Source organism: Arachis hypogaea, chromosome 19, assembly GCF_003086295.3.
Source record: "Arachis hypogaea cultivar Tifrunner chromosome 19, arahy.Tifrunner.gnm2.J5K5, whole genome shotgun sequence".
Lineage (NCBI taxonomy): Eukaryota > Viridiplantae > Streptophyta > Magnoliopsida > Fabales > Fabaceae > Arachis > Arachis hypogaea.
The window spans coordinates 15,408,610-15,431,097 of NC_092054.1; the positions used below are offsets into that span (position 1 = coordinate 15,408,610).

The 22,488-nt window shown below is 32.9% G+C and overlaps 2 protein-coding genes, 1 long non-coding RNA gene and 2 pseudogenes across 3 annotated transcripts; 4 read left to right on the forward strand and 1 right to left on the reverse strand.

Moving 5' to 3' along the window:
* The first annotated feature begins 746 nt into the window (after positions 1-746).
* Positions 747-5,303, forward strand: LOC112776606 (ER lumen protein-retaining receptor). The gene is made up of 6 exons (XM_025820813.3): positions 747-1,119; positions 1,817-2,028; positions 3,305-3,445; positions 3,534-3,614; positions 4,494-4,621; positions 5,080-5,303. The coding sequence occupies exons 1-6, from the start codon at positions 894-896 to the stop codon at positions 5,117-5,119; spliced, it is 828 nt and encodes a 275-aa protein (XP_025676598.1). The 5' UTR covers positions 747-893; the 3' UTR covers positions 5,120-5,303.
* A 2,176-nt stretch (positions 5,304-7,479) lies between these two features.
* On the reverse strand, positions 7,480-11,259 carry LOC112775732 (galacturonosyltransferase 8-like; annotated as a pseudogene).
* Positions 11,260-12,411: 1,152 nt separating this feature from the next.
* Positions 12,412-13,253, forward strand: LOC140181826 (uncharacterized). Its single transcript, XR_011877324.1, has 2 exons — positions 12,412-12,697; positions 12,899-13,253. It is a non-coding gene; the product is annotated as an uncharacterized lncRNA (long non-coding RNA).
* Positions 13,254-14,111: 858 nt separating this feature from the next.
* LOC112775734 (putative pentatricopeptide repeat-containing protein At1g53330) lies at positions 14,112-19,112 on the forward strand. Its single transcript, XM_029295602.2, has 5 exons — positions 14,112-14,578; positions 15,714-17,279; positions 17,369-17,438; positions 18,365-18,449; positions 18,575-19,112. Exon 2 carries the CDS (start codon positions 15,883-15,885, stop codon positions 17,275-17,277), a length of 1,395 nt encoding a protein of 464 aa, XP_029151435.1. The 5' UTR covers positions 14,112-14,578; positions 15,714-15,882; the 3' UTR covers positions 17,278-17,279; positions 17,369-17,438; positions 18,365-18,449; positions 18,575-19,112.
* LOC140182156 (pentatricopeptide repeat-containing protein At2g37320-like) lies at positions 18,048-21,852 on the forward strand (annotated as a pseudogene).
* Positions 21,853-22,488: the final 636 nt, after the last annotated feature.

Sequence of the window (22,488 nt, forward strand, 5' to 3'; positions counted from 1 at the left end):
TATATTTTCAAATGTTTTTTATGTATTGAATGGCAATGCAATGCATTGATAATATAAATTGAAAAGTACAAAGTTTTAATACTTACTTACCAAACTTATTTTGAAGTTGACTATTCTCAATTCTCATTGACTAAACACTTTTCAGCATTATTTTTTAATTTAATTTTTGTTCATTGTTTATTTATGATGAGCGAGCGTTTAAGATGAACTATGATAACCATTCTCATACAGTACATATGCATATGCATAGAGTCATAGACAATTTTCCGTATGAGAAAAAAAGTTCCCTGACGATATCTAATTACATTTAATTATTTTAACAATAACAAAATTTTATCTCATTAGATAAAATTGGATACATAAATTAAACGATATTATTAAATTCTATCACGTATTATATTTATAGTAAAATTATTTATGCATAAAATTACATTTAACTATTATTTATGAAAAATATTTTTTTTCTTTTAAATAATTATATTATTATTTGATATCTTCAATATCCTTAATTTCATTATAAAATTTAAATATCTATTAAATAAAATAATAGTTAATTTATACTTAGCAAAATTAACCAATTAGTCAAATTCGTTTAAAGAGAATCAATTAATTTGTTTGCATTTATTGAAGGAAGATATTTTCCTTTATATTCAAAAGAAAATATTATATTTTCCTTGCAAAAAGGCACCAATTACATTTGACAGTCTCTTTAATATATGCTCTATTTGGTAATTTGGGTATCTCCTAAAAAGCTCTTTCTCTTCATCATTTATCATTCTTATTTGTATCACTCCCTAAAACTAAACCATTCTTACACAAATTGTTATGTTTATGTGTGAAAAGAGAATTGAAGAATACACAAATAAATAGAGCGTAGGCAAGTTTTGATTAGAATGGGGAAAAAGAGGGGATCCGAAATGAACATTTTATTTGGATGGTTGATGAAGTTATCTATCAAAGTTAAAATCTTTTTGGGAACATTGGTTGTGCTTTGTGCTTTGGTGGCTCTAGGTTTTACCATCAAAGATCATGAATATTTCTTCATAGTCGCTGAAGCTGTTCATCTTGCTGGGACTATTGTCCTCTTATACAAGCTCTTCACCAAGAAAACTTGCTCTGGTATGATACATTTTATATTTCATATTCCTCAATTATGGGTTTTCATATTTTAACTTTTCATGTTTTTTGGTGTAATATTCTAAATGCTAATTATAAATAATATCAAAATAAGAATTAAGTTAATTTAATCTCCAATCTTCCAATTTTTTTTATAAGATTTCATAGAACTTAAACCCAGATCGTTTCGATAGTAGTAGAGGATGAAAAAATATTCACTTTAGTTATTGAAGTTACATTCGAACCTCAATTTAGATCTTGAAATTTTAATTGTCTCAATTTAATGTCTAAATTTTTTAAATTTTAATCACATTAGTCTTGCGTGGTCTCCGTCAGAGAGTTAACTGAAAAGATTAGGAACTAAATTGAGACAATTGAAACTTCAAAAACTAAATTAAGACTCGAATGTAATTTCAGGATAACCAAATTGAATATTTTCTCAGTAGAGGATTGTAATTAATATAATTGAAAAATAGATGAAGATATAAAATTCTGGGCTCAACTCAATCAATTCTTATTAATATACAAATCAAATAAAAAAATAATTTTCAAATTATCAATTCAATTCTCATGTTATGTCATTTATTCCAAACACATTGTTTGATTTACAATTCAATTGTAAAATTTTTTGGTTCCAAATACACCCTAAGGAATTAAAAGGGGAAAAATTAAAAAAAAAAGTTTGATTTGGCATTTTCAGGTTTATCACTTAAAACCCAAGAGATCACAGCTTTGTACCTATCAGGAAGATTAATTTGTGGCATGTTGTTGAGAAATGTTGTTGGCATCTACATGTACATTATGCTAGACTTGGTATTTCTCTTGTCAACATTACTCACAATATGGAAGATAAGGTTCAAATTGAAGTCCTCCTATATTAAAGAGCTTGACACTGTACGAGTGCCTTTTATGGTAATACCTTTAATTTTCTTTTGTTAATGTGAATATATTATGTGATTTACATAGAACACTCATAGTTTAATTTATGAATACTATATATGTTATCATCAAATTCTCTAGACAAGCAATATTATGAGAGTAATTTCTGGAACTAAGTTGAGTTGATTTAGTAGTATGTTTAAATAAGTGTTACAGGTTCGAATTTCGCCAAGCTGTGGGATACTATGAAAAACTAAAATGAGGGAGTTAATAGTCAAATTAGTTTCTGAAAGATAAGACATTCAAATTTTTTCAATTAAATTGATCATTCAAAGATTGCAAATTAATCATATTTGTTCTCCAGTCACTCCATTAATAATTTTTTTTCAAAAATTGATGTTATAAAACGTTAATTGATAACATATATAATATCTGATAGGTCTAATTGGATATTGACCAAATATATTTATGAAAATTTATTAATTTATATTAGTCATTTTTCTCAATTACAAAAATTTTATTCCTAATATGACTTAGTGACTAAATTGATAGGTGTAAACGACATATTTAGTCAACATCTAATTGAGCATGTTATGTGTCATATATGTTATTAGTTAACATTTCACTCATTATTGGTTGACAAAAATTGTGAGTGGAGTAATTGAAAGACACATGATTAATTCATAATCTTTGAAGGACCAATTTAATTAAAAAAATCTTTTAAAAACAAATTTAAAAAATATCTTATTTTTTAGAAATTAATTTGACTATTAATCCTTCGAACGAGAGTAATTTCTTTTCCCCTGGTTTTATGTTTAAAAGTGTTGCACAGTTGTCCTAGACAAGCAATATTCTTTTGGCATTGTTTACAATGCCGATGAAATTTACCGAAATTGTCCATAAATTAATGGATTTTACATTATCAGCTTTCTCTCCAAAATCATATAATAGGTAAATTTTGACAAATTCGACATAAAAGAACAAAGCATCATTAGAATTGGCATATTATTTTATTTAAACACGGAAAAAAGTTATGGAAATATATACATGATTTATACATAAGTCAAAACAAGAATTGGCCTATTCGTTTGTTCCTTGTGTTTGTTGTTTACCATAGTTCCTTTGAACATTAGAATAGTTGTCTCTAGTATATTTTTAATTAAAAAAAAAAGGCGTACCCATAATTCTGGTATTAGTTTTTATTATATACAACTCATTGTGATTTAAGATTTTCATTTTGTTTGGGGTGAACACGTACTAGAGCTATTGAATAATTAATAACATATACTATATATTGATAATATACTAGGTGGTGAGTTGTGCAATCCTTGCTATAATAATCCACCCGCGTTCAAGTGATTTTTCTTTCACCAACACCCTTTGGGCATTCTGTGTGTACTTGGAAGCCATTTCAGTTTTTCCTCAACTTCGTTTCATGCAAAATGCAAAGGTTAGTCCTCACATATTACACTACAACAAATTGAATAAATTTTAGTTTAACCATTTTTGAGACTATGGTAATCCTTGTTTGCTTCTAGATGGTAGAAACATTTACAGGATATTATGTGTTTTCGCTTGGTATTTCAAGATTCTTGGCATTGGCTCAATGGATAATTCAGGTGAGATAAAATTGTGAATTGAGTTGATTAGTACGTAACGTGAATGATTATATATGTAACATATTTTTTTAGGTAAAATTTTTATACAGTTCTTTTATATATATATATATATATATATATTTTAAATAACAAGAATCAAATTTTAGATTTTTCTGTGTATAAATTCTGATATCATGTTATAAAATTAATTTTTTTTAAATTAAATTAATAAAATATGACATATATACGACTAAAAAAATTATAGGAGCCTAAATCAACAAAGGAGAAGAAATATAAATATGTTAAACAAATAAAACTATATATGTAGCGTCTATATATTGATTTAATTATAATGTATATGTTTATATATATACCACATGAAGGGATTTGTCCACATTAAGTATAAATTTTGCTAATTTACACATCGAATAATTTCTTATGCATAATAAACTTTATCATTCCAACCGTAGAATCAAGTCATATTATCTTGATAATAAAGCTTATCAAAATTAGAAAAAAAAAAAAAAACATACATCAAGAGATATATAATTCATTAGTCATATTCACTTGCATTTTTTAAGACCGTCTATAATATACGCAAAAATAAAGTATTGTGATGATATATCAAATTAATTTCAAATTTTATAAAATTTTATTAGATTATTCTACATAATGAGATATTAGAATTCAACTATTCAATTAATAAAATTCATCATATATTAAAGATTATTGAATAGTGTAAATCAGTAAATCAATTTTTTTAATTACAGGTTCAACCACAGGTTATTATTATTATTATTATTATTATTATTATTATTATTATTATTATTATTATTATTATTATTATTATTATTATTATTATTATTTAGAAGATTCCGGTGTTTTCATGTTCTTTTGCAGATCTATAAGACTCGAGGATCATATCTATTTTTGCTAGGTAGTGGCAATATTTGGTTCTTGACAGCCTTTCTAGCAGAAATGGTACAATCGTTTATCTTGGCTGATTTTTGTTACTATTACATAAAAAGGTATATATTAATTTTTTGTTTAATTATTCTATTAGTCTCTATAGTTTTACTGAATTTTCAATTAGGTCTCTATACCTTTTTTTTTCGATTGAGTCCTTATACCATATCATATTTTGTATATAACTAAGTTCCTACCGTGATAAAAACACTGGAATTAACTGAATATTCCGTTAAATAAAACGAATATGTCTAATACTTGACTGAATATTTTGTATAGTTTAACAGAATATTCAGTTAATTTCAACGTTTTTGTCATGGTAGTAGCTTAGTTACAAAAACTGATATAGTATAGGGACCTAATTGAAAAGAAAAAGAATAAAGCACTAATTGAAAATTCGATGAAACTATAAAAACCGACAGAATAATTAAACCTTAATTTTTTTTCCCCATTTATTACTGTTTCTAATTAGATTCTATATGAGTTACAATATTTGTTCAATTTTTGCTCCCTTTTCCAGCTTCAAACAAGGCCAACTTTTGAGGAAAATGCCAATTTAAGGCCTGAGTTACAGATTTATAGTGTGTTTAGATTTAAGAACACACCAAACTTAAGATCAGTTGTTGATACATATGCTTTTCCTATTTTTATGTTACAATATATGTTCTGAGGGATATATAAAATGATTTTACACATTTTATGTAAAATGCATACAAATATTTTGAGTGTTATAAGTTATTAATATTTTATTCTTTTAAGAACCAAGTAAGTAGTTTTTCCTAAAGGTAATTAGTAAATATCCCTCTAAAATATTGGCCTTGAGGATTTGAACCCAGTCTTTCAAATCACTGACTTTCTAACTTTGAGTCTTTGATGGCACCAAGCCACCAATCACCATTAATCACAATCGGTGATAAAATCCTTGAACTAAATATCTTATTCTTTATATATCTGTACTTTCATCCAATAGTAATTAAACTTAGGATGAGATAACTTGACATAAGAATATCTAAAATTTTTAGATTTTTTAAATACATTGTTTAGTCTAAGAATACTTATAGAACCAATATATAAATGATTTAGATTTAATGGAATATAAAACGAAGTAAAGTTAGGTGTCTAACCGTTTTTTAAACTAAATTTTCAATTAAGTTATTGCACGCTTTTTTTTTCTTTTGTACATCGGGAGCTATTTTTTATGCACTTTTTTTTCAATGTTATTATTATTGTCGCTGTCCTTGCTACGGTCACTACTATTGTCGCTGTTGTCACTACTGTTTTATTGTCGTTATTGTTTAACTTTTTTTTTTTCTACTCATCCTTTTTTATTTTTATCGTCATCATCTTTGTTGTTTTTATCTTTTTTTTTTTATATATATGTTCAAAAAATTAGAACACACAAATTTTGATGTACAACACATAAATTTTAGTATACAATACAAATTTTTAAAGAATCACATGCCATTGACACCCAACTAATAAAATATCGCTCAGTACATAAATTTTTGAAAGACTATATATCTAAAATATTGACACTCAATTAACAAAATACACACAACACATAAATTTTGGTGTACATCATAAAAATCTTGGTGCAAACACAAACTTTAGTGTGTAGCATAAAAATTTTTAAAAGACAACTTACTTAAAACACTAACTCACTCAACTAATAAAATATATTCGTAGCAAAAATTTATGTGCTATATATAAAAAATTTTATACTATATTAATAAGTTTGTGTTCTGTACAAATTTTTGTATATCAATATATTTGTGTTTTCCAACTAAAATTTTTGTACTACAAAAACACAAAAAAAAGTAATGAAGAGAAAGTCTAGGGACCAACATCTTTATTAAAATTTGATTAGCATTTAACCATAAAAAAAAATGAACAATCCCATACTATTGAATATAATTTCACACTATTAAAAATACTAATAATAACTAATTGATAACTACAAAACACAACTTGCAAACCCCTAGCACTCTTCTTATCATAATCCAGGAGGAATTATTATTATAATATAACGAACAGATCGATACAATAGATATCTTTAATAACAGATAACATCGGATGTAACTTTTAGGGGTGAGCACGGGTAGCGGGTACCTGATTACCCACCCGAACCCGAACCAAACCAATCAAATTGGTTCTGGAACCGACGGGTAATCGGGTCCAACCCGAACCAAACCAATGACATTTGCTGATGATTGGTTCGGGTATCGGTTTTGGGGGCGCAGAACCCGAACCAACCCGTATACCCGATCATAATTAATTAAATAATATATATATATATATATGACTTTTTATGTGTTTTCTAACTCATAACCCTAATCCTATCTCACTAATGTTTAGATTTTAATGTGTTTTAGTTTTAGCTTCTTTCAAAGATTATTCACTAGACTTTTGTATTTAACTTCTAATATTTTTATTGCACTTTTATATTTTCATTAGACAAGATTATTTACTATTAATATGTTTGGATTTTGATGAGTTTAATTTTTAATGTATTTGGTATTTAATATGTTTGCATTATTTCTGTTGATGTTACATGTTTATTGTATTTCTTGAATTTTTAAGATAAAAATTTGCCAATTTGATTTTTTTTTTTTTTATGAATTTCAAAGTCATCGGATACCCGCTACCCGAACCGAACCAATCCGCTCTTAATCGGTTTGGTTTGGTTCGGGTACAAGAACAAAAAAATGCAAATCCGAACCAAACCAAACCAATTACTTTTTTATCGATTCGGTTCTAATTTTATCTTGAACCCGAACCAAACCGACCCGTGCTCACCCCTAGTAACTTTGCTTAGCCATTTAATCGTAACTCCATATTTATCTTATTATACTATTATATTTTACTATAAAAATATAAAATATCTGTAGCTTAACACTAATAAATAAATCAACTCGAACGCTTTTCACAAGAGATCTCAAGATCATGGCTTTTAATGCCCCAAGAGCAAAAATTGGTTTACCAATTTATATATTTTTAGGGGGGAAAACTTTTACAAAGAAAAATCCCAAAGCCATCCTTAGAGGATTGAAGATGATTTACTCAACTCCACTAATACATGGATATAACATTTTTCACATTATACCAAAGATTGATGACTACAAGGAGACCAGTGTCATGTTTCCCACTTAAAGAAAACCATTTCATGGCCAACTGCAAGATACAATAATCATTTATAATTCATAATAAATAATTAGCAGATTAAGAATTTTGTGGAAGGAGCCATCATAACAAATTTTAGAGACCAAAATTGCAGGATTGAACAAACTCTAACTCATAGTCAACAAACTTTGTCCAAAGTGGCTTAAACTGATTCATAGCAATGCCAAGCCATGGTTTCATGTTAGCATTGAAGTGGACCACTGCCGCATTGTTGATCTCTTCCATGCTGATGCTTGGGTTATAACCAAGCCCAAGAACATGCCATGATTTCTCTAGTGGCTTTGTGGTTGAGTAGAATGTGATAAGACCTGGAGGTAATGTCCCTAGTTTCCATAATGTCCTGTTCTCATTCTGCAACAGCATCAGCATAAACCAACTTAAATATGGTAAACAATAGTTGTGAGGCATGATTCTAATGCAGAAAGATTGCAAACAAAATATTAATATATCCTAGCTTCTGAAGATGCAGCCTCTGGCACATTAAATAGCAATCTACACATGGGATCATATAGTGAGTTACATTTGAGATTTAAGAATGCAATTTATTAACACCGTTATGGCATAATCAAATTAATAAATCTCTCATAGTCTTACCAGATTCTGCCAATAATGGTACTCTTCCGTGCACTTTTCCCTTCTCCAAGCATCCAAATCAAAGAAATTCATTCCATACGCCCATGCGCAAGCCTTAGGGTTTAATTTTGCTTTAATCAAGGGGTGTGAGAAATTCATGTACTGTGCATATCTATGGAATGATCCGAAACATGTTTCTACAGCTCCATTCACCTTGCCATCCATATCAATCTTCCATAACCCAGTAAGGTCCTTCTGAACCACTATGTCATCATCCAAAAACAGAATCCTGTGGAGCTTTGGATACATCTCAGGCAAGTAAAATCTCAGGTGGTTTAGTATCGACAAATACTTTGGATTCCTGAACTTCATATTTGTAGTGTCCTTTGTGGCGTTCTCAAGCTTGTTTTCAAAGTAAAATTTCTGCAGGTTAGCAGATTCCAGCTGTCGAAGCACTGGCAAGTACGATGAATTCAGGAACGTGTAGTCTTCAACTGCCTTAACCTCAATATGTGCCCCATTATAATCCTTCAACTTAAACATCACTTGCATCGCTCCAAGATTCATCTTATCAGTCACAACATGAAACACATGTTTCCACGGTTCCTTTGCATTCTTTGTGGCTGAATTGACCACAACAGATGCTGCAACGACGTTGTCCGAGAATATGGCATAGTGATAAAGTTTAGGATCTTCGAGTTCTGGAGCAGTAGGCTTCCCCTCATCCAAATACTTCCTGGATGTGCAATCCTCTCCTCCATCAACCTCATTGAGATACAGTGCAAGCTCTTCGGGATTGACTTAGCTGCAATCAAGCTGGAGAAAGCTCCTTGCTTCTTTGCCTTGGTCAACTGCTCATTTACAGCGAAAATTGTGTCCTTCAACTTCTGAATCTTTAGCTGATTATCAAATGATTCTTTGGCTTCACCAATTACTTGGCGAGCTGTCTTAATCCGCTCCTTTACTTCCTTTTCCAATTGGCGAAGCACTGCTTCATCGATTACCCCATCAGAGCCGAAGAGGGCAGTGTACTGAGGTTTGTTCATTAGATACAAGAAGTCCCTTGAGAGTTCGGCAAAAACTCTAACAACCTTGGAGCTCTCAAGCTTGAATTTCTTTGCATAGGATGCATACATCAATGCAAGTATGCGGTGATCCTCGGCTTGCTTCTTGATGTGGTCCAACCGAGGCTTCAATGGATCTGTTTTCAAGGCCAGAATGGATCTCGATACAGATCCAAATCCACGTGCAACACCATCAGAACCCTAGTTCAGAATCCAAACACTAGATTAATCAAAAGATCTCTTTTCATTAATAGACAACTTAGAAACCAAAAGATTTTGAAAAAAAAAAAAACTTTCTAGTGGCATTCGATCTGTTTCATGGAAAATATCCAAACAACAAATGAATCTGGTTCTATACTTCTCAAGTCACTTTCACCTCCCAAAAGTTAAAAGAAAGATGAAAATAAAATAAAAAAAACACCCCCTTTTAGTAACATCTTCACTCAAAGTTTCTTTTTGTTTCTACAGAAATTAGCAAACCAATTGATACGGAGTACAAATAGAAACAAATTGTTCCTCCCACTTGAACTCTGATAAACTTTCGGTTGAATTACGTGAACCAAAAGAAACATAATCACACTAAAGAAGTACCCTGGTCACTTGGGGGGAAAAATCCATTTGTTTCTCGGGAAAATTACCAGGAAAATAAAGACTAAAAAGGAGAGAAAGTAAAGTTTGGGTGTTAAAATAAATGAAGCTCACGATGTTGTTGTTGTGGCGTTGGTGGTAGTGGTGAGTGGTGAAGAGAAATGAGAAAGTGAAAAAAATGCAGAGAGCAATGGAAATAGCAGAGGCTAAGACTCTAAAAGAGAAACTGAAGCTCCGGTTCCCTTTGGTTTGTGAGTTTGCCATTGTTTGGAATCAGCATCAACGCTTGCAAGGGAAATAGCAGAGGCTAAGACTCTAAGGATGCTCCCTGCTGCAGTTAAGAATGGACCGGCTTCTGCAAAGAAAAATGCAATCTTTGATTTTGATAGCTCTGAAGCCCGAGAATAGCAGCTTTGATTAGGAAAATATAAATTTTTCATTAACATATATGTTTAAATTACTTTCACACAAGTATTTCTACGAAAAGATCGAATGCAATGTTAAATTGGACAAAAATATGCAACATAATCAAAGATTTTCTGTATTTAGTATAAGTTATAGTACGCAGAGTAATTAATTAACAAAAATGTATAGCTCTTGAAGCCCCAAAAACGGACAAGAACATCATCTTAATATAATCATCATGCATAAAAAATATCTCAAATTACAAAGGCATCAAGGAAAATAATTACTACATACCTCAGCCACTGGCAAATTCATACAAAACAACATAAAGGATTGTCTAATTTATGTGAAAGCAACAAAAAATTAAGGCCTTCTGCCTTCCGTTTGTCTTTAACTATACTCAAATGACAGGCAAACAGAAGCAGATTAAGGCTCCAGAATATTAATTACTTCATTCTTTCATAAAGTAATAAGGTTTAACACACAAGCAAATTAATGCTCCATTTGAGCATAACAGAGCCCAGAGATTAAAGAGCCCCTACTGAATTTAATCACACATTGAATTTACATCTCATAAAGAGGCAATATCAAAGCTAATCTAATAAAATAGATCGATGAACAAAGAAATTTAAAAAATTGAATTCATATATTTTAACACATCAAGTCATCAATAATCAATTAATTAGAAAACAAGATCTTGAGAGAGGCACAGAAACTAGACGAGAGCAGATCAGTGGAGAGAACTGACCGAAGGCGGGAGAGTTCAGAGGCAGCAACGGGACTGGGGGAGCAGAGAGCAGAGAGCAGAGAGCAGAGCAGCGGCGGCGAGAGCAGATTTGAAGCAAAAACGGAGCAATGGCGGAGAGAGGCACAGAAGAGCAGAAGAGAGCAGATCGGCGACGAGTTCAGAGGTGGCAGCGACGGTGAGAGAGAACAAATAACAGCAGCAAAGAGAGGGGACTGACGCCGGAGATAGAAGTGACCGCCGTTGGGGTGTTTGAGAGATAGAGGCCGGAAGCCCGGAAACGTGTGTGCGAGTGGGAGAAGAGCAGTAGAGATTTGGGGCAGTGAGACTGTGGGAGTAAACTACGCTCTGGTCCAAAAAAATATAATTGTTGGGCTTTTTTAATTTTTAACCAAAAATTACCTATTGTGTGGATTTTTTTTTAAATAACAACTGTCATTTTTTTTTTTTTTATGAATTAACGGGTCTCAGCACAAAAGAAAAAATTACACAGCTTGAATCCTGGCGTTTTCTAACCTAATCTAACATTGGATTATTGATTCAATACCTAATCTAACATTGGATTATTGATTCAATTAGTAGATTACTGGTTGAACCGATTAATTTAATCTTATATAAATAAAAAATAAAAAAATAAAAATTTAAATTTAAAATTATTTTTACTGATATTTTAAAATATTTAATTATTCTAAAATAATATGAAACATGAACAATAAGTATTTTATTAATTTTATTCTATCGTGAATATTTTTATTTTATTTTTATATTAAAATAACTATTATTTTTAAATTTAATAATTTATTAATTAGTTTATATCTATTATACTATTATATACTACAAATATTTGTTAAAAAATAATATTAATAGATATTATATAATTATGAAAAAAAATAAGTGAGTTTATAATTATTATTAAATAAAAATATAATTAATTTAAGAATGAATGTGTTTATAACTAAAATTAAAATCTATTAAATAGAAGTAAACTATTTGATGAAACATATTTATATGTATTATAATTTGCATGTATATTAACATAAAATTAATGTTCTGAAAATCGGACTGGATCGGTCGGTCAAACGGGTTCAATCGAGAACCGGCGTAGAAAACGGTTTAGTCCTCCTGCTAAAACCGCTAATGACAAAATCGCTAGAAAATTGTTGAACCGGCCGGTTGGATTGAATCAGGAACCGACCGGTTCATATGAAATGCTGTCGTTTTGACTTGTTAAGGAAACAAAAAAAAAACCACCCACCCCACGCGAGTTACCCCCTCAGTCCCTCACCTTACTAAACCCGGCTCATTCCAGCTTCCTGGACAAAACACACAGCAAAGCAAGCCCTAGCTCATTCCCAACCCAAAAATCCAGCTTCCTGGATGGAACCGCCGCCGCCATTTGTCTGTGTCAGCGTCTCCGCGGCCTCTTCCTTCTCCTTCTCCTTCTCCGCGGCGTCTCCCCTTTCTAGCTCGGCACGTCTTCCATTCCCAGGTGAAATCGGTGCTCGAGGCCTCCAGCTGGTGCGTCGTGGTGTCGCCGTCGTGTCTTCGTCATCCCGCTATCGTCTTCCTACTGCCAGTGGAAGGTTAGTGAAACTGTGATTTACTGATTTGAGGTTAGTGAAAAGTTGAGTCTATTACTCTGTTTCAGGGATTTGAGCTTGAATTTGTGATTTGTGATTTTTTGGGTCTTTTTATAATGCTGCTGATTTGAGTTTGGAATTTGTGATTACTAATTTATTGATTTGAGGTTAGTGGAAAGTTGAGTCTGTGTTACTCTGTTTCAGGTTTCAGGGAGTTGAGGTTGAATTTGTGATTTGTGATTTCTGGAGTCTTTTGTAATGCTGCTGATTTGAGTTTGGAATTTGTGATTACTGATTTACTGATTTGAGGTTAGTAGAAAGTGAGTTTGTGTTACTCTGTTTCAGGGACTTGAGGTTGAATTTGTGATTTGTGATTTCTTGGTTCTTTTGCAATGCTGCAGATTTGAGTTTGGAATTTGTGATTACTGATTAGTGACTTGTTAAGCTGCTGTTGTTAACTTGTTATGTACTTGTGCTGTTGTTTTGTTTTGGACTTATGGCACTAAGTGTTTTGAATTTTGAATTTGTGATAAGTGATTTGTGATTTGTGATTTTGTTATGCTGCTGTTTTGAATTAATTTAGGGGTGATTATTTGTTATGCTACTGTTTTGAATTAATTTAAAAGTGATTAATGATTATTTCTAGTTATACTTTGCACCATTGCTCTTTTCACTATTTAATGTTTGAGACTGTATTTTGATAAAATCATATGGATTTGGTTGACATTTTATGTAATGTTTTAAATTTGAAAGATATTTAAGCTTTATATTAGACTATAATTATATTTTATGATGTTTATTTATAATTTATTTATTATTTTATTAAACGATTTTTTCAATTGAATGACCGGTTAAAATTGATTGGATCAATAAATCAATGAACCAGTAACTAGAGCGGTTTAATGATCGATCTAGTTTTCCGAACCTTGCATAAAACATGACATCTTGGTGATTGTGAAGGACATTTCTCTTATTGAGAACAGGGATTCAAACCTTATCACGCCACACCCGAGTTCTAAAATAATCATATAATAGAGCACAAATCCCGCCATCTATCTATAACGGATCAACTTCCAAACACTATCATTGAACTATACACTCCTCTGTAAACATACACGATCATTATCTCGGACATCAATGACGAAATAATTCAACTCACATTTTAAAGAAAAATTAAAAAGTTGAGAAAATACCACATCAGCAATCAACTCACAAGAACAATTTCATGCAAATTGGAATTTATTATTTTTTGTCATTATTTTTAGCTATTAATTCCATTCTTTTATTTTAGTAATCTAACAAAATATTTTAGCCCACATTTTTAAATATTAATGAATAATGATTAATTGATGACAAAAGTTCAATGTTTTAAAAATCGGCTCAAACCAATAACTTTAGCGGCTTGGTTTATATGCAGAACCGTCTCCTTTAAAAACTGTTGCGAATCGTTAAACCGGCCAAAAACCGATGAAACCAAACCGGGATCCGTCAGGTTTTTGACAAATTGCCCAATACCATGTCGTTTTGCCCCAAAACCCCTAAATTTTGCCTCAGCTCACACTACTCTCGTATTCGATATTCAAACGCAGAAAAGAGGCAGCCCTAAGCCTCCTTCTCCCTTGCTCTTCTTCAAGCTGTCCAGCCACCGGCGCTGTCGCGTCTTCTCCGCCGCCCTCCGCACTGCTCCAGCGTCGCATCAACGCGTCTGTTCCGCCTCTTCTCGCTGCGCTTGCGCACTTCAGCCTCTGTTCCATCGCGCTTCCATCAATGTTCATCCTCTGTTCCGCCGCGCTCCAGCCCTCGTCTTCCACTTCGAGTTCCTCATCTGTGCTCCCTCTCCGTCATCTGTTCGAGTTTGTGCACCATCTCCCTCAGCTGTGAAAGGTGATTTCTATTCATTGTTCTTGCTGGTACTGGTTTCATCCTTATTACGTTGTTTCTCTTGCTGCTATTTAAAGTTTAATTTAACATCTGTTGTTTTTGTTGTGTGTCTTACATTTTAAACCGTTTATTACGTTGTTGTTTTTCTTCTGTTTCTTACCTAGTACTGCTAGTTTTTCTGCTGCTGTTTTTGAAACTGCCATTGTTGTTACTGATGCTGTGGAAACTCTTATTGCTGATGCTGTCTTATCAATTTTTTTTACCCGCAAAATTTGAATGTATGCTCTTTATTTCAACACTGAAAATGATGAAAGTTCAACTGAAATTTTCCGAAAAGTTAATTCGTTATTTTCTACTTTCCCGTTTATATAACTAAAAGTCTAAGACTGGTAACTTGGTGAGTTTCGATTTTCTCGTCAAATTTTGATTATTTAACTTCGAGCCTTTCCACCTCTGAAATTGTTTCTATCTAAAGGTTAGCATGGGAGTAGTTAGGGTTTTGTAGCTCATTTATAAGATATTGTTTGTAGTAGTTAAAGTTCTGTCTAGCTTAAAACAAGATTCTGCCATTGTAGCACTCATGCACATTGTGTTTGATCAAATGCCTAAAAGAAATTAGAAAAACCTCTCATTGAATGCAATGAATTATTTGACTTTAGTATTTCTATTTTCTTTTTTAATTTCTAGGTCCTGATGGATAAATGGGTATCATAAGTATGTAAAAGAAAATAGTAGTACTGGAAAAAATTGATTATTAGGGATGAATGTTTATCAATTGATTTGTATTTTTGTTAGTTGTGACAGTGTTATGATTCTGGTAAATGCATGAATTAAGTTAAATACTTGCATAGTTTGAATGACATTTTAAAGTTTATATTAGACTATAGTTATGTTTTAGTGTGTTTATTTATGTTTTAATTATTATTTTATAATAAAACGGTTATTCCGGTTGAACCACGGTTAAATCGGTTAAACTAATGAATTAGTAAATCAGTAGCTGGAGCAGTTCAATGGTAGGTTCGGTTTTCAGAATCTTACAAAAAAATAATAAATTTTGATAGTTTCCTAACATTCCTCTTTAAATATTTAAAAATTTATACTGTATTTTAATAAATTTACTTTATATTTAATTAAACAGGTTCGACTACGGTCAGACCATTGAGCCAGTTAGATGACTGGTTCATTGAGCGGTTCTGTTCTCACAACCTTGGGATAAACACTCGACTCGACACTCCTCATTTGCTCCTTCACCGGTGAGTGACCAGAGATGAATAATAAGTTGTAGCAAGTAAAGCACAAAAAAGCAAATGGCCACACCGAAGCCCATATCACCCTTCAGACTCTCTTCACTCCTCCGTTCTGAAAAAGACCCCTCCAAAGCCCTCAAACTCTTCCTCCACCCAAACCCAACCCAACACAAACCCTTCCGCCACTCTCTCCTCGCCTACGACCTCCTCATCACCAAGCTAGGCCGTGCCAAGATGTTCCTGGAGATGGAACAAATCCTCCACCGCCTCTGCCACCACACCACCTTCTGCGTCCCTGAACCCCTCCTCTGCCAAGTCATCACCCTCTATGGCCGCAACCGCCTCCCCTCCTCCGCCATCCGCACCTTCCTCTCCCTCGGTTCCTTCCGCTGCACGCCAACTGTCAAGTCCTTCAACTCCCTCCTCAACGCCCTCCTCGCCTCCCGCGATTTCCAGAATTTCTCAGAATTCGCGTCACGAGTAATGGAATTCACGCAGCCAGATACTTGCACGTTCAACATTCTGATCAATGCATGGTGCTTGAGAGGCAACATTGATTGTGCATGGAAGGTGTTTGATGAAATGCGTGGCCGTGGTGTTCCGCCCAGCGAGGTTACTTTCGGGACTTTGATTAATGGTCTTTGCAAAAGCATGCGGCTGCAAGAGGCGCTGAAGTTGAAGGAGATTATGATAAAGGATCATAAGTTGAAGCCTAATGTTAATTTGTACACCACGCTGATCAAAGGTGGTTGTGTGGTTGGGGAGATGGATAGAGCCTTTAGGATCAAGGATGAGATGGTGAGAAACAATGTGAAGTTGGATGCTGCTGTTTATAACACTCTGATGGACGCGCTTTTCAAGGCTGGGAGGAAGGATGAGGGGTGGCAGATTTTGGATGAGATGAACAAGAATGGCTGCAAACCTGACTTGGTGACTTACAATGTGATGATTGCAGAGTTTTGTAGGGAGAAGAATTTTGAAGAAGTGTTTAGGATTTTGGATGGGATGGAAGGTGGTGGTGTGAAGCCTGATGTTTTGATCTACAATGTGATTATTGGTTGGCTGTGTAAGACAGGGAAATGTAATGACGCAAATGATTTGTTTCAAGATATGCCAAGGCAAGGATGCACTCCGGATGTTGTGACGTATCGCACCCTTTTTGATGGTCTATGTGGATGGATGCATTTGAGTGAAGCTGCATTGATTTTGGACGAGATGTTGTTCAAAGGCTATGCTCCTCTTTCTAGGAGTTTGAACAGATTTATAGATGGGATGTGCAGCGAAGGGAATTTTGAGTTGCTGTTGACAGTTTTGAGTAGTCTGAGTAGAAAGGAAGATATTTTGAATGAGGACATATGGAAAATTGTGGTTTCCATGGTTTTCAAACCAAAGGAGCTGCAAGAAAACTTTGACTTTGAGCTTTTGGATACATTGATCGTGCAATATCAAACATGAATGTAAATAAATTGCTAACTGAAGATCATTCATATCTATGCTGTGGAACTATATTCAGGAGCAAATAATTGTCGTTTACCCCACTGTGCAGTTATTTTACAATTTGCACCAAGTTATCAGAACCTGGGAAACAATAATGCCTTTGGTTGATTTGCCACTGGGTATGTTCATCCTATAAAAGATAATATAATTAATGTACATAGCTAGCCAACATGAAATGTTAGATTGTTATAATATATAAATTAGTTATTTATAGCAGTTCCAGCAGGTCATGCTGCATTTAGCCAAGTGTACTACTGTACTATCTTTTTCCCTTATTGAGGCTTCAGTTTACAAGTGTTGCATACAGATTCTGTGTTTCTGTTATTATGTATATCATTCGCATAACCTTCTCTCATCAGTCATATCCAACATTGCATCCTTGCCTCTTTTTTCTTAAAAATTAAATGTTGATTATTCTCATATTCAATCTTGTTTGACCTTTTTCATTGTTATGCCTTGAGTCTTAATTGGCTTTGGAGTCTAAGTTTTAACTCTTTGGGGTCTATTTACGATGGTGCACAAACTTTGACTAGCAGCTCTGAATTATGGTTGCGGTTAAAGGTGTTTCTTTATATGTTGCTACAAGAATTAGACTTGAATAGTTTAATTCACTATTCTGGTTTTCGGAGTCAATTTTATTGTTAAATGGGCCTAGTATCACTTCGGGCAGGAAGGTTACTTGATTGTGTGTTTAAAGTTGTGAGCATAGCAGCAGAGGCCCAGCACAGATGGCATTCCTATCTGCCTCATACAGTGCTGCATCCGGGTTCTAATCCCAGCTGAGGCTGGTTGTTGGTTTAAGAACCCATGATACCCATGGTAGTGTGTATGAGTGTGTTGTGTGTGTGTGTGAAACATGGGTGTAATGCCTAGGATTGGGGGCTGCCCAATTCACTTGACCAACAAAAAAAAAAAAAGTTGTGAGCATGATGTTTTTCATTTTGGGTTCACTTTTTTTTAGTATAAGTTGAATAAATTTTTGTTGGTATCATTTGATGTAATTGAGAGTGACTAATTATATATTCCTGCCCTTCTTTGTGCTCAGTATTGCTAGGAAAGCAAATTTGGAGAAGTCAGACTTGGAACCAGCTTTGAAAGCTCTGAAGGATAGGCTGATGACCCTGAATATGGTATGTATCTATGGACCTTGTTTTTGTTTCCTCTTGCATATCTAATAAGTGGTTTATATTAAGCTACTTAGCTACATTTTTCTCTATGAAACTAGCTAATTTTTTTCACACTTCCATCAATTTAGGCTGAGGAAATAGCTGAGAAACTATGTGAATCAGTAGCAGCAAGTCTTGAAGGCAAGAAGCTAGCTTCATTAACAAGGATATCTTCAACAGTGCTTATACGATCCAATGGCTCCCTTAATTCTGGCTCTTCCTTTAAATTATTATAAGGCATGTGCTGATGCTGTGGTTCAAAAATCAATACAGGCAACAATGGAAGAAGCCCTTGTGCGTATTTTAACCCTTAGGTGCTCTATTGACATATTGAGGGATGTGCATGCTGCCAAGGAGCAAAGGAAACTATATGTTGCTGAATTTTTTGGAATTAATGGTGTTGGAGAATCTACTAATCTTGATAAGGTGAAGGAGAATAATCTTTTTCCTTCAATTTATTTAAGATTCTATATGTTGGGCTTGCATTTAACCTGATGAAGAGTATATTTGTGCCACCATGTATGTTGCATACTGGCTTCTGCAATACAACATGTTAATTCTTTTTGTTCAAATTGATCGACAAGACGTCAATTTGTGCTGCTTTAATGTTCATTGAGTTTGCGCTAATTTATGCTACTTTAATGTTAATTCTTTTTGTTCAAATTAATGGGCAAGAAGTCAATTTCTGGTGTGTGTATGTGTGTGTGATCTCGAGAATATGCAGGTCAAAATCTTCTATGGTCAATGAATCATTCTCCACTGCCTTTTAGTGTCTCTTATGGAGTAGAATATAGTAATGCATTGTTAAGATTCTGATGATAGTTGTAAGTATTGAAGATATTATTGTAATTAGGAGTTAAAACTTTGTTAGAGAACTTTTGATTAAGATTTAGTTAGAGCATGTTTAGTTTACATCCAAAATTTATTTTTGATGCCAAAGATCAGTTACTTTTCCACCCTCCTTTATTTATTATTTTTAGTTTTGGTTCACTTGAAACTTTTTGTCTTATATTTGGAATATGGTGGTTCCTAACAAGTAGTTTTCCTGTACTTCAATGGGTAGGAGGTTGCTGTTTTGGCATTGCAAACACGATTTTGATTAGTTTCTCTATCCTGTGTAAATAAATAAGACTCGCGTTTTGAAACTTCAATGTTTCATATTAAAAATGCAAATAGGCTAGATCAAAATGAAATAAATAGTTATCAAATTAAGAGTTAAGACTATTGTACTTGAGCAGCGATCATTAAGCAATTTGATAAGCCTTTACTTTTAGATCTGTTCTGTTCTGCATATGTTATATGAATGGTGATTTGGGTGTGTGTGTGTGCACGTATGTTGAAACAATGATTTGTGTTTACAAATATTTGCAGGTTAAGAGAATGAAAGAAACGTTATACTATTCCCTTGTTCTGCAGTATTTAATAACACCAAGTTTGTTGCCCTCATTTATTTATGTTTTCTCTTGGTGTATGGATTAACTCATTCTACAATGCCCTTATTCTAGGATATATCATTTTTTTACTTTGAAACAGTTGGTGATCTGACAAGTAGACTTGGGGTAGATTGTAAACAAATGTGAGTTGGTGGAAATTATCTTAACTTCATATTGTGCAATTCGTTCAGGCCGAATTAGTTGTGGAAGATGAAATACCATATAAGTCATCCCACATGTTAAAAGGCTTAAATTAGTTTTCTCATTTTGTTACGGGACAGATTCATTAATCTACTTGGTGATTTTTTCTTGGCCACTTGGTTTATGTACATTGATGATATGCATCATGTTAGGAGCATATATACAATACTTTAAATGACAAATATAATATTTTATGTTTAAATAATAAATATAAAATATATAAATATAAGAAATATAAATCTTTTTTATTTATAAGATCAATTATCATGTAATAAAATTTTTATAATATTAAAAAATATAAAAATAATATTTTAAATTGCAACACAAATATAAAATAATTAAATTTTGTTTTATATTACCAGAAAAATAATTAGATTGTTATATTAAAATTTTATTAACTAATTACTTTGTTAAAATGTTATTATATAATATAAATTTTATTAAAATATTTATAAAAAAATATAATTCATTTAAAATATTATATATATATAATACATAGAAATGTTGACCTTTTCATTTTTCTATTTTTTTTTTAAATTATTTTGAACAAAAAAGGGAATATGCACATATGGTCAACACAGTTTCTCAATAGAAAGATTTATACTGGATATGTTGGCCGATAATATTAATATATGGTGGTTCAATTTCATCATCTTTTTTTTTAGAGGTTATCTTCTGATAAATACCCTCATCCTTAAAATTACATAGTCCTAAAATCTAAAAAAAGCAAAATATAAGAAGACTACATTTAAAATCAAATTACATCCAAATGAACTAATGGTACACCTTATTTCAAACAGAACTACACTGAATAAGGAAAGGGTGCTCATTGTCAAATAATTCACATGGGTTTTCATTATTACTGCCACATTGAAAATGCTCTCATTGCCATGTATTCCAAGTGTGGGGCACTTGACGATGCCTTGTTCATATTTGAAAGTATTTAGCAAAGGGATTTTGTCACTTGGAACTCTTTGATCGCAGCGTATGCACAGCATGGGCTTGCACAAGAGGCAATTTCTCTTTAAGAGATGATGAATCAAGGGGTTAATCCGGATGAAGTTACTTACCTTGGCATATTGTCCTCGTGTTGGCATGCTGGCCTTGTTAAGGAGGGTCAAGATTACTTAAATTCCATGATTGAGCATGGCATGGAGCCAGAAATGGATCACTACTCTTGCATTGTGGATCTTCTTGGTCAGGCTGGCTTGCTGCTGGAGGCTTGTGATTTCATCCGAAACATGCCTATTTGTCCCAATGCTGTGATATGGGGTTCACTGCTTTCATCATCTATGCTTCATGGAGATGTTTGGATTGGCATCGAAGCGGCTAAGAGTAGGTTATTACTTGAACCAAGGTGCCCTGCAACACTTCAACAGCTGGCCAATCTATATGCTAGTGTAGGTTGGCGGAATCAGGTAGCACAAGTGTGAAAGTCACTGAAAGACAAAGGTCTGAAATCGAATCCTGGTTGTAGTTGGATTGAAATCAAAAGCAGAGTTCATAGATTTGAAGCACAAGATAAGTCAAACAACAAAATGACTGACATTCTTTTGATCATGGGTAATTTGAATGAGCATATGAGTAGTTTAGGTCTTTAGTCTCAGATCAGATCTCTGGTGAGGAAAATGTTTGGTCTTCATAATGCTAAATGAGGATCTCCATTATAGGGCTGTTCGCATTTCTGGCATTGACTTGCAGTCTAGATTCCATGCATTTTTTGTCAGTAAAACATACATTGATGACAAGACATTCTAGATGAAGTACAAGCAAAATGGACGGTGAAAATCTTCCTTTCATGCAAAGATGTTTTATAAGACTTTTCCTTCATTCAAAGGAGATTATGTATGCAAAACCAGTAACTTTTCTAAATTCTAAAGAATTGAGGATGAATGTGGCTAAAACCAATAATTTGAACCAAGTTTTTCATTCTAACCACCTGCTGCTCTTGGATAATTTGGGCAGCTGCAGGTTTGGTAAAGTCTGGTTCAGTTCCTTGAGAGTTTAAACAGCGCTTTGAAGCTAAAAGACCGCCGCTATCTGTTGGATTTGGTGCAGTGGATGAAGAAGATTTATGCCTATAAGCATCCTCAAATGCTTTGAAGTTTAAACAACTTTTTTGTGGCAGGTTTATTGAATGCTGCAGGATCAACCATGAACATAAGATGATACTGGTGTTCTAGATATAGCAAATAGAGAAAGGTTATACAGATCAATTTGACAATAAAGAAGAAAAGAAAGGTTATTTGAAAGAGCAATACTCAAAATATGTACTAGTTTACTGGATTTTTTTTTTCTTAAATAAGGAAGCCAATAATCTGAGATTAAATTATGTATTTACAATAAGAATAATGCTACACATCTAAGTC